Source organism: Danio rerio, chromosome 19 (assembly GCF_052040795.2).
Source record: "Danio rerio strain M-AB ecotype USA chromosome 19, GRCz13ab, whole genome shotgun sequence".
Taxonomy (NCBI): domain Eukaryota; kingdom Metazoa; phylum Chordata; class Actinopteri; order Cypriniformes; family Danionidae; genus Danio; species Danio rerio.
In genome coordinates, this window is record NC_141039.2 from 9,719,151 (window position 1) to 9,737,275 (window position 18,125).

The 18,125-nt window shown below is 35.1% G+C and overlaps 1 protein-coding gene across 19 annotated transcripts in view; it reads left to right on the forward strand.

Moving 5' to 3' along the window:
* snx27a (sorting nexin 27a) overlaps window positions 1–18,125 on the forward strand; it is a 40,301-nt gene that overhangs the window by 15,607 nt on the left and 6,569 nt on the right. For 18 of the 19 annotated variants that reach the window (XR_015516042.1, XR_015516045.1, XR_015516044.1 and 15 more), the window contains exons 3-12: window positions 245–437; window positions 2,167–2,231; window positions 2,316–2,420; window positions 4,941–5,019; window positions 9,088–9,251; window positions 10,062–10,151; window positions 12,908–13,057; window positions 15,982–16,110; window positions 16,714–16,773; window positions 16,854–16,902. Coding sequence is in view for 1 of the 19 variants with exons in the window: in NM_001045100.1 (NP_001038565.1) it covers window positions 245–437; window positions 2,167–2,231; window positions 2,316–2,420; window positions 4,941–5,019; window positions 9,088–9,251; window positions 10,062–10,151; window positions 12,908–13,057; window positions 15,982–16,110; window positions 16,714–16,773; window positions 16,854–16,902 (1,084 nt within the window). In the remaining 18 variants the exon portion in view is untranslated. Of the gene's footprint in view, window positions 1–244; window positions 438–2,166; window positions 2,232–2,315; window positions 2,421–4,940; window positions 7,562–8,878; window positions 9,252–10,061; window positions 10,152–12,907; window positions 13,058–15,981; window positions 16,111–16,713; window positions 16,774–16,853; window positions 16,903–18,125 lie in introns of those variants that run through there. The other variant, XR_015516058.1, reaches the window with a different exon arrangement.

Below are 18,125 nucleotides of genomic sequence, written 5' to 3' on the forward strand. Positions count from 1 at the left end.
ACAGAGCATTTTTCATAGTATTTTCTATCAGTTTTTTTTTCTTTTGGAGAAATACTTATTTGTTTTATTTCAGATAGAATAAAAAAGTTTTAAATTGTTTAAAAGCCACATGCATATTATGTTAATACAACCATTTATTTTGGATGTTATTAATCATGATTAATCATTTGACAATACAGATTTTTTTAAATCTTTTATCTGTTAGTGCTAATATTCTTTTTTTTTTTTTTTTTTTCTATTTTAGGTGTATAATGTGTATATGTCCGGCAGACAGCTGTGCTCGAAGCGCTATCGAGAGTTTGCGATACTTCATCAGAACCTGAAGAGAGAGTTCTCCAACTACACTTTCCCCAAGCTGCCAGGAAAGTGGCCTTTTTCGCTGTCTGAACAGCAGCTGGACGCTCGCAGGAGAGGATTAGAGGAATACATGGAGAGAGGTGAAAATACTCCAAAATACCTGAATTAACACTAAACATTTCAACATAAAATCATTTAAGTGAGGTGTTCTGTGTTTAAAAGTCTTTCTGCGTTAAGTACAACTAATTAAGATTCACTAAAACGTGTTATTTCAGAGTTTTTTTGTTAAATCCGTAAGTTTGTCATAACTTTAAGATTTGTTTTAGCATTTAAACTATATATATACAGCTTATGTGCATTTATAGTGTGTGTGTGTGGTCCTGCTAACTATATAAACACCAAAATGAAAATGATGTTATTAATTGCTCACTCAAATTTAGTTTTACTTGAAACTGATGTTGTGTTCACACAAAACTTAAAAAGCACTGCCTCACTTGTTTAAGTTTTTTGCCTCACAAATTTTCCACTCAAGTTCATTTTTTGAAGATTAAGGCGAATTCATGTAATAAGAGTTTATGGCAAAAGTGACAGTGTGACACAAAAGTCAGCTCACTTAGGGGCGCTCAATATTGACAAAATTAGTTATACTTTATTATTTTAGGTGCAGATACTTTTTTATCGTTTATGCTGATTTTCGTTGATACACCAATCCACCAGTAGGTGGCGACAAGTCATCCTTAATTATAATTTATTTTTTAATAAACAAGCAAGGGGCGGCTGAGTGGTTAGCACTGTCGCCTTGCAGCAAAAAGGTTGCTGGTTTTAGTCCTAGCAGGGCCAGTTGGCATTTCTGTGTGGAGTTTGCATGTTCATCCTGTGTACCGGTGCTCTGGTTTCCCCCACAGTTCAAAGACATGTGCTATAGGTGAATTCGATTAACTAAATTGCCCATAGTGTATGAGTGTGCATGTGAATGAGAGAGTGTATAGGTGTTTTCCAGTACTGGGTTGTGGCTGGAAGGGCATCCGCTGCGTAAAACATATGCTGGAATAGTTGGCGGTTAATTCCGCAGTGGTAACCCCTGATGAATAAAGGACTAAGCTGAAGGAAAATGAATGAATGAATAAACAAAGCAAGTGACGCTTCATAAATGGGACATTGAATTGCAGACTCACTCAATTTGGTCAAAATTAGATTCATTCAGTAACAGAACAATGTGGCGATGTTCAACGAATGTTCTGCCCTGTCTGGAACTCTTTTCATTACCAAAACAGACAATATTTTATCTAAAATGTAACTCGCAGAATATTAACTTCTTGTTGTTTTATTTTTTATCTTGATCCCTTCAACAAAATACACTGAAAACTAAACTTGGTTGTAATACCAGTTATAGAAGTAATTTGTCCAATTAGTGTTTTTATATTTGAATGTTTTAAGTTACATTTGAGATTAATTTTATTTACTGAAAATGTTTTTAAATCAAAATAAATAGATTATAAGGATGCACCGTATTTTGTAGCAGCTTTCACACCAGACTTGGAAAGCGATGCGCTATGAAACCCATTCATTTGATTTATACATCATGATACATTTTCACGTCCGTTCACCAAGGCTGCATTTATTTTGATTATATCACACAAGAAAAAAAAATGTGACCATGGACCACAAAACCAGCCTTAAGTGTCATTGTTTTTTTGAAAGTTGCGTTCAGGGTGTTTTGTTCAGTGGTCTGTGCAGTGAACCACCAGGAAATGTTTTGGGTTTTTTGACACTTGTTCACAGTCAGTTTGTGGTACATGCATCAGATATCATCATATACTTCTAACAAACTCTTTACTAAACCCCCCCACCCTCTTTCTCTCTTCTCAGTGTGCTCAGTGCGGATCATAGGTGAGAGTGACATTATGCAAGAATTCCTGTCTGAATCAAATGAGGTAAGTACATATTGGCAAACACTGTAATTCTGTGTGAATGTGGTTTTGCTTAACAATGCTTTCTACGCGTGTCTTCTATTAAAGAACCACAACGGCATAACGGATGTGGAGCTGCGAATAGCACTGCCTGATAAAACTACAGCCTCAGTGAGGGTTCAGAAGAACAGCACCACTGATCAGGTTTACCAGGTAAAACTTCATGCAAGTCGTTCTTTACTTGACTTTTATGGTCTGAAATTCATATTTGACACTGGCATATAACATATAGTTACAATTTACATACACTTAAAGTTGTTAGCCCTCCTGAATTATTAGCCCATGTATATTTCCCCCCATTTTCTGTTTATTGAATGTATTAGTTTTATTAACTAATTTCAAATATTTTTTTCAGGGTGTCCGCAGGGTCTTAAAAAGATCTAAAATCACAGATATATAGTGAATATCTGAATAATATCTAGTTAAAATATTATGTAGTGTCATCATGGTAAAGATAAATTCAAGACTTTTAAAGACTCTTTTAAGGCCATTAAGAATTACATTTTAGACTTACACATGGCTAAACACTAAGGATTTTTGATAATGACCCAATTGGGCAAAAGTAATAGGAAATAAATCAAACATACTTTTTTTTTTTATCACATATTTGAATATGTTGAAACGAGAGATTTCCAGTGAGTGGTACAGTACGGTATGGTGTGGGTCACCTTTATCAGGCTTGTGTTGCCACTGCTAAAAGGGTACCAATGGTACTTTCTGGTGTGGTGTACGACAGAAAGGTTCAGTCAACGTCATTTTCGCTCGAGAAAATGTCTACAGTAAAGCTGTACGGGTCATTCACATATCATGAGAGGCACTTCTCACAAGACAGATGCTTTATACACATAAATACTTCTGTATAAATGTTTATTACTAACTTTTCTATTAACATAATTTTATTATAGCTTCAGATCAATGACAGTGCGAAATAGCCTACTGTAACGTCTGCAACTATATAAAATAAATTAATAAATGCAACATATATGATCACATACAGACTCTTACGATCTCTGATTTGTGGCGCAGTAGGTAGTGCTATCACCTCATAGCAAGAAGGTCGCTGGGTCGCTGGTTCGACCCTCGGCTCAGTTGGCGTTTCTGTGTGGAGTTTGCATGCTCTCCCTGCATTAATAAAGGGACTAAACCAACAAGAAAATGAATGAATGCATTATTCAAGATGCTAGTATTCAACTTAAAGTGAAATTTAAAGGCTTGATTACGTTTATTAGGCAAGTTAGGGTAATTGGGCAAGTCACTATTTAAAGACGGTTTGTTCTGCAGACTGTCGAAAAAAAATATAGCTTAATAGGGCTAATAATATTAAATTAAAATATTGTAATTATATTCAAATGTTTTTTAAAAAACTGCTTTCATTCTAGCTGAAATAAAACAAGTCTTTTTTCTAGAAGAAAAAATATTATAGGTAATACTGTGAAAAATGTCTTGCTTTTTTAAGAATAATTTGGGAAATATAAAAAAATAAGGAAAAAAATCAAAGGTGGGCGAATCATTTCGACTTTTGACTACAGTACATGTCTCTAAAACATATGAAATACACTTTACCCCACTTTGTCCAAGGTAAAAACAGGGTTCCCACTGGTCATGGATTTTTTGATTATCATGGATTTTTAAAAGGTCTATTACAGACATTAGAAGTAATGAATTTTACAGGCTTTTTTGTCATGTAAAAATTTGAACTTTTCTTCTTTTGTCAAAATGTCTTTCTGCGCATTTATTTACATTGCTATAGTTGATCCATTTTTTTCGAGCTAATTTATCACTTTCCTGCTTGACAAACAAATTTATTTAAAAATATATGATTTTATGCTTAAATGTAATGGAAGTAAATGAGACTGGAAGACACATTTAAATTACAATGCTACATGAGATATAGGATAGAAAGGGTAATGAAATTTAGCTTTTTAGTCTTTAGAAAGTTTGGGTAAAGTCAGTGAATTTGGCATTCGGATTAGAATTAAAAGTCAAATGAGGCACAATATACAGTCCTAAGCATAAAGGAATATTTTCAATGAATAAATAAATATTTTTATCCATTTCTTCAATTCAATATATTGTTGCGCATTTAAACCAGGGTTCACCAAACTTGTTCCTGGAGGTCCGGCGTCCTTTAGATTTTAGCTCCAACCCTAATCAAACACACCTGAACAAGCTAATCAAGGTCTTACTAGGTATACTTGAAACACCCAGGCAGGGGTGTTGAGGCAAGTTGGAGCTAAACCCTGCAGTGACACCAGACCTCCAGGAACGAGATTGGTGACCCCTAATTTAAACAAAACGGTTTTATTAAACAGTTATATCTATTAAAATAAGAGTTTGAAGAATAGAAACATTATCAATTTAAATTCAACTAGTTATTACAAGAAATCAATCAACAAAATTTTATATCTCTCTTTTTTTTTTCTCCTCTTTATTAACATTTTATTTAATATTTATCGCTAACATATTAATTTGGCTGTACTCCTTTTTGAATTGTAATAATATTGTTCATTAGTTCCGGTTTTGCTTTTGGTACTGATTTGTGCTGAGCATTGTTTATATGTTTATGCCTATATATGTGCTCAGATTTAGTCTTCATTATGTTCATACCACATTCATACCAACTCATTCATACCATTCATATGTTCATACCAACTCTTTTGATCTGTTTTTCAGGCTCTTGTTGTGAAGGTTGGGATGGACAGCATGATGGCCAGTTATTTTGCTCTTTTTGAAGTTATTAACCATTCGTTTGGTGAGCACTCGCTTGGTTTATATTGTGTATATACATATCAAATGTATAGCAATGCCACAATGTTTACTTCCACATACACTAATGTATTTGTTGATGGTATAGATAACACCACTTAACTATGAACAACACATTTATTCAGCAATACTATATCTCATATGTAAACTAAACATGCAGTATATTAATGTGTTAATAAATGAATTAGTTAACACTTTAGTTATCACAATACCAGTCAATTTTGACCACTGTGTGGGGACATTTTTTTGGTCCCCATGAGGGAAAACGGCTCATAAATGACATAATGGGGTATTTTTTAAATTTGAAGATAATTTCCTGTGAGTGTGGGTTTATGGGTAGAGGGATATAATATACTGTATTAAAATCATAATGTCTATGGGAAGTCCCCATAAAGACAGCTGTACGTGAGTATGCGCTTGTGTGTTATGAATCAGTTTATGGCTTGAAGGGAAGAAAGCATTTTTACATTCACTGAGGAAAGCGTTTGACCTTGTTATGAAGTCAAAAGTAATTGAGCTTATTATTCTTATTAAGGACGATTAAACTGCTGTTTTGTGAGTCCTTTTTAATCAAACGAATAATGTTTGACTCGGCTGCCAAGCTCTGATAAGGTGCTGCTGAACCCAGTAAAGACATTTTTCCTTGTTAATAGCAAATTTCTGTGTAAATCTTTAGTAAAACTGTTCTTGGCTATTTTATAGAAGAATGTTTTTGTTTGTAGTTTTGTAACGGCTGAATGGTGAATAAATATTCACTGTGAATAAATATTCAGTGCCTTTTAACTTTCGTACATGGAAGGAGTTGTAGCAGAAGAGTTAAATGTGTGAATTCTGCACTATCCTTTTGATAGTAGACTAAAGAAATCTACTGTAAGTTGACCTGATCATTAAGTCAATGAGTGAGTTCAAACTCATCAGATGAATCATTTAATCAAGAGCAGTTGATTCTTTGAAAATATTCAAGGAATGAGTTTTTAATTTTTGAAATATCGGTGCTTAAATATACACCATTGTTCTGAAGCTTAGGTTTGGTAGGTTATTTATTATTAGAGATGTATTGATACTAACCGGCTGCACAATATATTGTTTCAGCATCGATATCACAATGTACACATCCACAGTAGTCACTTCGTGGCATGCCCAATGTCCAGTTATGATTAGTTGATCAGTTACAATAGTTTGTCATTGCGAAGTTTGGTAACGCTTTAGAATAACTATCCGTTATAACGAGTAGATCAGTAATGAACTGTTAGTTAATGGTTTATAAATCACTTGTTAAATAATAGTTAATAGTTTGTTAATTATTTATAACTGTGCCTTATAGATAGCCAGTAGACTACTTACAAGCTGTTAGTTAACAAGTTATAAATGACTTGTTAACTGTATTTTAATGGTTTCTAACTGTACCTGATAAATTAGTAATAGATCATCAACAATCAGTAAATTACTTACTAAAGACTTGTTAAGTGTCAGTTTATAGTTTATAGATGCTATTGGGATGTTATTCTAGTTGCAACTATTCTTCATTTATTATTGGTCGGAGCACTCGCTCTGATCCCCTGGGCTCTGCGTTGGTTGGGGAAATTCCAAATTGAACCAAAACAAACCATTTCAATTATCTTAAAATTAGCAATGAAAATTTAGGAAATGCAACCTGCAGAATCAGCGAATTAAAAAAATACATTTTTATTCTTTGAACAATATTTTGAATGTAAATTTTAAGTGTAAGTGTACAGTAATGCCCTTTGTGGAACTGCATACTGCTTAATTTAAAATGAATGGTGCTTCAAGTCCTTGAATCTGCTGTTCGTGAAAGCGTGGGCACCCTGTAAAAATTTCTCAGCTGATACAATCTGCCTTTTTATACTTCATTCCTATTTAATAATTATTTTTGAAAGAACTGAAGGTTACACTTTCTTTAAGGTGCCCTTTTCACAGTGTAACTATTCATTTAACTACTGAGTAGCATTAAATCATAACATGCACTTACTATTTGGTCAGGGTCATGTTGAAGATTAGTCGCATGTAATTATGCCTAATTAATTATATTTATGATAATAAGTACATGGAGTGTGTGTAAGTTCTACCGAAATGCACAGAACATCTCTCCATTTCAGCAAATAGTTTCAGAGTATCTGGTCTGTCATAAACAGAAAACTCATTTAGAAATATCAAACTTAACTCAATAATGAAATTGTGAAGAATAAGTTTTCTTAAATTCTTTAAGATACATGAGTTTCATCCTGCTAAATCTTACATACATCATGAATTTGAATCGTATTCCACCTTCTTTTGATTACATTTGTATTCTTTTAAGAATTATTTTATTTGTATTTTATCTTTTTTATTGTTGTTTATGTAAAGCACTTTGAATTACCATTGTGTATGAAATGTGCTATATAAATAAACTTGCCTTGCCTAAGGTAATATAATCAGCCTTGATTATCATCTGATGACCAACAGTGTAGAAATGTGCCTTAATTGTTTTGACTCATGCGTCAGTGCATTTCTATTTTTAATGTTTTTGAGTCTCTTTTTATGTTTTATGTAAAAGGATTTGAAGCTGAAACTGACTCATAAATTACATTTCAAATATATTAAAATGTAAACCAGATCATTTATATTGAAATAATAGATGTGACCCCAGACTGTCTTATCCTCTTAAGGCCCAAGGTGTTTTTTTACATGCATTTTTTATTTCTCTTTGCTATTTGGGCTTATTGGAACCTAATTACAATAAAAATCTAAGTGTGATGTACTTTTACAGAAAAATGATTCTAGTTTTAAATGGTCCGAATTTACATAAAACACTTTTTCCAGATTGTTTTTAATGCATATTTTACATAGTTTTTTTTTTTAACTTGCTTTGACTATCAGAGAGTAAAAACAACTTTTTTTTCTCATTTTGGACAGTTAAAATAGTTGCAGGATGACACTGTAGGTCTGTAACAAAATAAAAAACATTCAAAAATGTGCTGTCTCAAGTCCTGGGAGGTTAAGTTGCATAGGTGTATACTTTTTGGTTATAGTCAAAAATGCATTGTTCCGACTTGAAGCTGCATTTGTTTTTGTTTTTGTTTTGTTTTGTTTTGTTTTTTTGATAAAAATTACAAATAAGAAAGTGAAATGTGACCCTGGACTCCAAAACCAGTCATAAGTGGGTTTTTTTTTTTTTAATTTATTGAGATTTATAACATCATCCAAAAGCTGAATAATAAATAAGCTTTCCATTGATGTATCATTTGTTATGGCAATGTTTAGCTGAGATATGATCAATTACTGAAAGAAATCTGTCTAAATGAATGATGCACTTTACTATTAAAAATTGAGGACATTTAAGATAATGTTCCATGAAGCCATTTAGTAATACTAAATAATAATAAGTTATAATTATAATAAAAAATTACCATTTGGACCCATAACGTGTTTTTTTTGGCTACTACCAAAAATATACCTATGCAACATAAGTCTGTCTGAGGTCACATATATTATTCATTCATTCATTTTCCTTCAGTTTAGTCCCTTATTTATCAGAGGTCACCACAGCGGAATGAACCACCAACTATTTTGGCATTTGATTTACTCAGGGGATGCAACCCAGTACTGGGAACTTATACCGCATGTCTTTGGACTGTGTGGGAATCCGGAGTATCCGGAGGAAACCCACGCGAATACGGGGAGAACATGCAAACTCCTCATAGAAATTTCAACTGGCCCAGCCAGGACTTGAACCAGCGACCTCCTTGCTGTGAGGCGACAGTGCCAGCCACTGTGTCGCCTGTCACATATATTATTTCAATGTAAAATATTTTCATTTAAATATATTTGAAAATGTAATTTTTGAGTCTGTTTCAGCTTAAGATTATTTTAATGTTACATTACTTGCTACATTATCACCTGAAGGTGCATAAATGAACAGTAAATGATCATTTTTTGGGGTCAGCTATAATTCTGTTCCTCACACAAACCTGTAAATCTGTTGTTATCAAAATGTTTTACTTATGTAAATCGCCTACTAATTATTTCTTATCAATCTCACCATTTCTTCCTAAAGTGCGCAAACTGGCTCCTAATGAGTTTCCACACAAGCTGTATGTCCAGAACTACACCTCAGCGGTTCCCGGGACGTGTCTGACCATGCGCAAGTGGCTCTTCAGCACACAGGAAGAGGATCTGCTGCGGGACAACCCTCTCGCCCTGCACTACTGCTTCCATCAGGTGTCAATTCTGTCTTTTACAGCGGACAAATGTCTCCTGAAGTGCCTTAACCCTTGTTAACTGTTCAAATTGATGACCCTTTCGCTAAGTTTGGGGCTGTTTTTGCCCCGTTGACGTCCATTATAATGATATTTTTGGATTGCAAAGCCATGACACCATATAACCATGCATTCTTGATTAATAGTTTTTTTTCCCTGTTTAAAAATTTAATTAATTAAATTTTTTTTGTGAGGGGAAAAAAAAAAATTTGAATCGTAAATCAATTTGTTTTTGAAAAAAAAAAGGATTTTTTTAAAAAGGCCATATCGCCCAGCCCTACTTTGAATATCTATTCTATTGACTTTTGTTATCTATGGAGGATGAGGGAGCTCTCTGATTTCAATTACTATCTTAATTTATCTTCTGAAGATGAACAAGGGTCTCTAAGGACTGAAACAACATAACGGTGAGTAATTAATAACCGAATTTTTAGGTGAATTGACCCTTTAAGACTAGCATTGATAAAAACACATGTAGATTTAGATTTCAGAGGACTTTATGATTGATTCTTGTAGGCAAAAGCAATAAATATGAACTCTTCACCCAACACCGTAAATGCTGACTATAAACTGCACAGATGAACTTTGTACAGCTTGCGAGGTGTCTGCCTGATGCGTCATCTAATGCCACACTGTGTTTTTGTATAATGAAAGTCAGATAAGATGTCTATAAAGCAGATCCTTGAGCATATTTCATCTTATCCGCATATTATCACATTGGTCAGAGCTGCTCTTCTCTTACATTCTGTTTTTGTCGTCTTTTTTTTTTCAGGCACAGGATGATGTGAAGAAGGGATTCATTAAAGCGGAGGATAAAGCGTACCAGCTGCAAAAACTAGCAGAACAGAGAAAGATGACAACGGTCTCTTAGAATTTGTAAACCTACTGTCAGCACTGTCCTGGGCACACTTCACCTCAAAATATGAAATTAAAATACATTGTGTAAAAATCAGAGATATTTAATATACTTTTATTACATCAATCCTTCATGTTTGAAGGCAGAAAAAAATATATATATATTTTTAGAGTCAGTCATCACATACAGTGCTCAGCATATATAGTACACCCCTCACAAATCTCTCTTTTAAATTCATATTTTTAATAGGAAGCTATACAATATTATATTTGTGCATACGCACTAGATTAGTCAGTAATGAAGCCAAATCTGGAGCCCCATTTACACTGCCAGTTAATAGCGACCCAATTCTGATTTTTTTTTTTGCTCATGTGACACAGATTGGATCGGTTCTATGACCAAGTAAATGCATGCATTCGGATATTCATAGATCTGTTTCAGGCCTCCTTCATACTGTATGTGCAAATAAATTGGATATGTGACTATCATGTAAACAGGCAGATCGGATTTATTGAGGCATTCCATTTTGTTTGTCATTAAACTTGTGACAATGTGGTACTTCTCTGCAGTTTAATGACGTAGAAGGAAGTGCATGTGTGGAAAGTGGTCAGTCGCCACAATTTGCTCGCACCAGATGTGTGATCTCTCCTACCCACAAATTCCTCTGAATGGTGTCGGACACCATATATAAACCACAGGCGCATTTTAAAGTTGAACTTTGCATATTTCACAGAGCTAAAAACAAGACCGTTTCTTCCATCGTAGCTACTGTGGCTCAGATGCTAGCCTAGAGCCTGCCTTTTGCATGCGCAACGTCGTAATTTGTATGGCGAGTGTAAACATATGAACTGGATATGGGTCACAATTTTAAAAATGTGTAAACGGACAGGCCAGAAAAATCAGATATAGACAACAAATCGGAATTGGGCATCAAGACCTGGCAGTGCAAACAGGGTTCAAAAACTAGTACACCCAAATATATATTTATAGAAAAATATAAAATGCAAATTTTTTTTTTAAATGAGGAAAAATCAAGAGAAGCAAAAAAATGTAAAGATTTTGTTAAAATTTTGTAGGTTGTCTTCTTTTTTGCAATATTTTGCTTAAAATTTAATTGTATTATTTTTCAATTTCTAAATATGTTTTGTGACTAAAATATTATTTTAATAAATATATCTGTTTAACAAATTTGTTTTGCTTAAATGCACAAAAATACATTGACTATATTCATTGAGAGATATTCATTTTCAAAACGGGGTGTACTCCATTATGCTGAGCACTGTAGTGAAAATACTGTCAGCATTGTTTTAGTCATGCTTCACCTCAATATAATAACAATAAATACATTTTGTAAAAATCAGACTTATATAATACAACTTTTATTACTTTTATTCTTTATGTTCGAAGGTAAAAAAAAAACTATTATTAGAGTATTTAAAAAAATTTTTTGAAAAATTCCTTGGCATCATATAAATACTGTCAGTGTTGTCATGGTCATGCTTTACCTTTAAATAATTAAATGTTATAAATTTTGTAAAAATTAGACCTATTTTATGTAACTTTAAGCTCAATTATCCTTTATGTTCGAAGGCAAAATAAACTTTTATAAAGGTATTTTAAAAATAAAATGGGTAAAATTTCTTATTTTAATAATATAGGTATATTTTTTCCATTGCAACATTTATTTTAGTTTAATTTCCTATATATTTTCCTTCCAAATTCTAATTACTGGAAGGAAAATATCATTATCATCAATCATTATTCTTGCATTTTAGTAATTCATTAATTAATTTTGGTGTGAAATGTGTCCTGTACAGCTTACCTTTCATTATCACAAAGCAAAATCTACATTACCCGACAAAAGTCTTGTCGTTGATCCCAGTTTGTAAGAGCAACACGTAATAACTTGACTTTCTAGTTGATAATTTTTAAAAGTAGCAGAAGGTTGAAGCTGAATTTTTTTCTGATGAATCATCTATTGAACTGCATCCCGATCATCACAAATACTGCAGAAGACCTATTGGAACCCACATGGACCCAAGATTCTCACAGAAATCAGTCAAGTTTGGTGAAGGAAAAATCATGGTTTGAGGTTACAATTAATATGAGGGTGTGCGAGAGATCTGCAGAGTGGATGGCAACATCAACAGCCTGAGGTATCAACATATGTGCTGCCCATTACATTACAAACCACAGAAGAGGGCAAATTCTTCAGCAGAAGAGCGCTCCTTCTCATACTTTAGCCTCCACATCAAAGATCCTGAAAGTAAAGGTGCTCAAGGATTGGCCAGCCCAGTCACCAGACATGAACATTATTGAGCATGTCTGGGGTAAGATGAAAGAGGAGGCGTTGAAAATGAATCCAGAGAATATTGATGAACTCTGAAAGTTCTGCAAGAACACTTTCTTTTGCATACCAGATGACTTTATTAAGTTATTTGAGTCATTGCAGAGATGTACATTATGGATGCAGTTGTCCAAGCTAATAAGAGTTATACACCATATTCAAGTAAAGTCAGACCTTACTGTCCTATTTAAATAATTAAAATTCAAGACATCATCATATTTTATTTTGGTAAATTAAGCGTAATCTAGAGGCCTTTGCCTTTCATATGAGCCACTTCTGATATCAAATGATCAACTAAAAGTTAAGTTATTATTTGTTGTTCCTGAAACGTTGACAACAAGACTTTTGTCAGGTAGTGTATTCAAAACATTTAGTTTTAAAGTCAAATAATCTTTTGTTTCTCTATCTTTTTCAGTATCTGAGTCTCTTGCGTTCATGTGAAGGATACAATGAGGTGACATTTCCTCACTGTCCCTGTGACTCTCGGAGGAAAGGTCACGTGATCACAGCCGTCAGCATGAAGCATTTCAAACTGCACGCCTGCACAGAGGACGGCACTCTGGAGGTGAGAGAAAGATGAGCAGACTGGGTTTACTTCATTTATAGATACAGTGGAGATCCAAATTGCAAACCACTTATGAACGCATGACTTTTATTTATTTGACTTTTCCAGACATACAGTTGAAGTTAAAATTATTAGCCCTCCTGTCAATCTTTTCAAATATTTTCCAAATTATGTTTGACAGAGCGAGGAATTTTTCACAGTGTTTCCTATATTTTTTCTTCTGGACCATTTAAGGTCAATAATATCAGCCCACTTAAGAAATATTTTTTTCAATTGTCTACAGAACAAACCATCATTTTACAATGACTGGCCTAATTACCCTAGTTAAGCCTTTAAATGTCACTTTAGGTTGAATACTAGTGTCTTGAAAAATATCTAGTCAAATATTCTGTACTGTCATCATGGCAAAGATTAAAGAAATCAGTTATTAGAAATGAGTTATTAAAACTGCTCTGTTTAGAAATGTGGGGGTGCTGTAGGTAGTGCTGTCGCCTCACAGCAAGAAGGTCGCTGGGTCGCAGGTTCGAGCCTCGGCTAGATCAGTTGGCATGTCTGTGTGGAGTTTGCATGTTCTCCCTGCGTTCGCATGGGTTTTTTCTGGGTGCTCCAGTACCAGACATGCGGTACAGGTGAATTGGGTAAGCTAAATTGTCGTGTGTGTGTGTGTGTGTGTGTGTGTGTGTGTGTGTGTGTGTGTGTGTGTGTGTGTGTTTGTGTGTGTGTTTGTGTGTGTGTTTGTGTGTGTGTTTGTGTGTGTGTTTGTGTGTGTGTTTGTGTGTGTGTTTGTGTGTGTTTGTGTGTGTGTTTGTTTGTTTGTTTGTTTGTTTGTTTGTTTGTTTGTTTGTTTGTTTCCCAGAGATGAGTTGCAGCTGGAAGGGCATCCGCTGCGTAAAAAAAACATGCTGGATAAGTTGGCGGTTCATTCCGCTGTGGCGACCCCGGATTAATAAAGGGACTAAGCCAAAAAGAAAATGAATGAATGTTTAGAAATGTGTTGAAAAAAATCTTCTCTACGTTAAACAGAAATTGGGGTACAAATATACAGGGGGGCTAATAATTCAGAATTCAACTGTATATACTCTAATTTGTATCTACTCTAAGTCTTAAGGATTTTAATTGTGGTGCAACAATACAAATAGAACAGTTTTACAAAATAACCAAGGACCTTCAACAACAACAACAAAAAAATTCTTAGAAAACGAAGAGATTAAAATAATGAAAAAAGACGGTTACAACTGTCAAAATGAGTAGGAAGTGATCTTGATCCACTCTTCTTCAACAGTTTGCTCAGCAGAGTGGCTTTTTTTACCCTTAACATTATTATCAGGGCTGCATGAAATTTGCATGCTGGTTGTTTGATGAATGCAGGGAAGAAACCACTTGTCGGAGGAGGAGTTTCTGATAAATATTTGCATTCACTCAGCCATGTACCAGTAAACTTCCGCTGCAGAAAACACTTCCCAAACATGACACTTCCTCCTGAACCTTTCACTGACTTCACCTATCTTTCCCCAGTTTGACGATGAATACAGTGCTTTCCATCAGACCCAAATAAATAACTTGCGTTCACTAAAGTAACTGATTCTGCAATTTATTTATTTCTGTCATTACCACTATCTGGAATTAGTATGGTAATGAATATGTATATGGCAATGTTGATGTATTTGGTCTTGGTGGTATAGATCTGCTGCGCTGCTGCTGCTTTGATTTATTTTGGCAGAGCAAGTACAGAGACCTGCTACTGCCAGTATATACACAGACATGCTGTCTGAGAATATAACACACTGCAGCAAACATAATATATACGTAAGCCCTGTAGCAGATCTAACACAGGTAGAGCTGGGGGGGAGGAGGGTCTCCGCAGCTTGGCAGTGTAAAATGACACGGAGCATTTAAACTGATGAAGAGCAAACTCATTGGCTCCCGAGATGACAGCAACCAATCTCCTGTGCAATATAGTTAAGGACGCAGGAGCAGATTCATGGCAGAAATTTCAGTTATTTTTCCCAAAATGTAATATAATAATAATAATAATAATTCCTTACATTTATATAGCGCTTTTCTGGGCACTCAAAGCGCTTTACACAATGGGGGGGGGATCTCCTCATCCACCACCAGTGTGCAGCATCCACCTGGATGACGCGACGGCAGCCGTTTTGCACCAGACCGCACACCACACACCAGCTGATTGGTGGAGAGGAGACAGTGATGAAGCCAATTGAATATGGGGATGGTTAGGAGGCCATGATGGAAAGAGGGCAGTGGGCAGTTTTGGCCAGGATGCCAGGGTTAAACCCCTACTCTTTTCGAAGGACATCCTGGGATTTTTAACGACCACAGAGAGTCAGGACCTCGGTCATCCGAAAGACGGCGCTCACTGAGCAGTATAGCATCCCCGTCACTATACTGGGGCATTAGGACCCACACAGACCGCAGGTTGGGCGCCCCCTGCTGGCCTCACTAACACCACTTCCGGCAGCAACTTAGCTTTTCCATGTGGTCTCCCATCCAGGTACTGACCGGGCGCAGCCCTGCTTAGCTTTAGTGCGTGACCATTTGAGAGTTGCAGAGAGCTAGCTGCAATCAAAGAGAGACTATCTATTCTCTCTTTGATTTGAAGCTGTGTTTTTAACAGCAGATAGCGATGTATGCTTTACAAACAACTGTACGCTGCTTGCATTCAATTTCTTACTAATAATACCTCAACCTAAAATAATCATTAATAAATTTAGGAAGGGTTTAAGGAAAAAAGCCTTTTTGTGAAACTTGAATTTGTCGGTGACATCATAAATAAAATACTCAACAATAACCAAATAAATACAAGAGGAAAATCACCACATTTTGTAAAGCATCTGATCCTAGCCACTTTAAAGAAGACCACAGAGTCCTCTGTTTGATTTCTGTCTTTTGTCTTTGACCCCCAGAATCAGGTGATCATGTTTGAATGGTCGGAGATGCAGCGATGGGACACGGATGAGGAGGGAATGGCCTTCTGCTTTGAATACGTGCGGGGAGAAAAGAAACCTCGCTGGGTCAAAATATTCACTCCATATGTAAGTCACCTGATGATGAACATTAGCGCTGCTTTGTTTACCTGCTGAATAATGTCTGGTACAGTGTTAGTTTCCTCAATGAAAATGGCTTGACACAAACAGAAACTTTACAGGTCCGCTGCACCAGTAACAAATACAAACACGCTCCAATCTAAAGGCCTGAAAAGCCCCGCCCCCTTCAAGACACTTATTTGATGCACTTGTGCTCAACCCCTCTTACTGGCAGAGCGGTAATAAATCAAAACGCTATTGGCTGTGTCTTTTTAAAGGGGAGGAGCTACACTATGTCCCACCCTCTTTTCGTGTTTTGGTAGAAATTACGTCAAACACTGAATCAAAATGCATTGTTTCAAAGCACTTCACGGGACCTTTAATGGATAAACAGTGCAATGCAGCAGATTACAGCAGAAATGTTTTATAGCAAAAATTTTGACTACACTTTAGTGTACTTGATTAGATCAGAGCTTGCGCATTCATCACTTTCAGTCATGTTACCAGCGCAGAGGACATGTCAAGTTATTTTTCGCCTTCATTTCTAGTCTGGTTGCAAGTTTTGAACAGAAATAAGCCAGTAATGCCCTGCATGTGTGTGTGTGTTTCCAGTTTAACTACATGCACGAGTGCTTTGAGAGGATTTTCTGTGAGCTCAAATGGAGGAAAGAGGTATTAATAGCTTCCATTTCTGTTTTAGTTTCTGGAGCTTTCTTGTCATTGTTAATGAGTTTCTATTTGATATGTTAAAGGTTGAAGAGGAGGCCTCAGACAAAGGCAATAAGAACTGTAGTAATAACGGTAAGAGGAAAACCTTTTGCCCTCATTTTATCACTCACGTACACACACGGGTTAATGGGATTTTTCTAAGTGTACTCATGTGATGACCATAGTCGCACACAAACCTGAATGGCTGGTTCTCTACTTGGATTCCAGTATAAAGTCACATGTAATGCGTGTGATGCTCAGTTGAACCGTTGATGGATAAATGAACCCTGTAACTTCAGTCAAGATCAAACAAATAAGGGTAGCTTATCTTTATTATCAAAACACAATGCAGGAAATGGATGGATTTAAATCCTGCAGGCCGAGCATAGACTGGAAATTAAACAGCTCAGCAAATGTGCTTGTTTTTTATTTATTTAATAGTGCTATTCTTGAGCAAATAATTTATTATTTCAATTCTACTCATGTGCTAGTATGTGTATAAGAGCATATGTGTGGCCATATTTATGAATAATTATTAATTATTACTATATATATATATATATATATATATATATATATATATATATATATATATATATATATATATATAAAATTTATTTTTTTATTTTTTTAAAAAGACGGGGGGGGTGTAATCTGAGAGAAGAACAAAATTTTAGGAGGTTGAAAACTAGGAGAACTTTCAAAAGTGTGTGTATGTCTGTCTGTGGTGTGAAATTATGAAACAGTCTAGATCAGGGGTCACCAATCCTAGTCCTGGAGGGCCGGTGTCCTTGCAGGGTTTAGCTCCATCTTGCCTCAACACACCTGCCTGGATGTTTCAAGTATACCTAGTAAGACCTTGATTAGCTTGTTCAGGTGTGTTTGATTAGAGTTGGAGCTTAAATCTGCAGGACACCGGCCCTCCAGGAACAAGTTTGGTGATCGCTGGTCTAGATCATACTCTCAAACAATGTCGGTATTAATAATCAATTTAAAAAGTTGTGTAAATATATATCATTAAAGGAATATAAATGATGAAGGTGATTGAAAATGGAAAAAATGAGAAAGGTATGAGGAATTTTTAATTAATGCCTATTTGCAGAACTATTTTGCAGTTTTTTTTATTTATTTATTTCTTTTTATTAGAAAATGTAAAAGTACAAATGGAATCAAACATATAATTTATTAAAGATGCCAAAAGAATAAAATATGTCTCATGTAAAAAGAAGAGATAAGTTAAAGAGGAAATAAGTTTCATATACTTCTAGACGAATGATGTATGTGGTTATGGGGTGGGAAAATAATAAGTTGTGCTT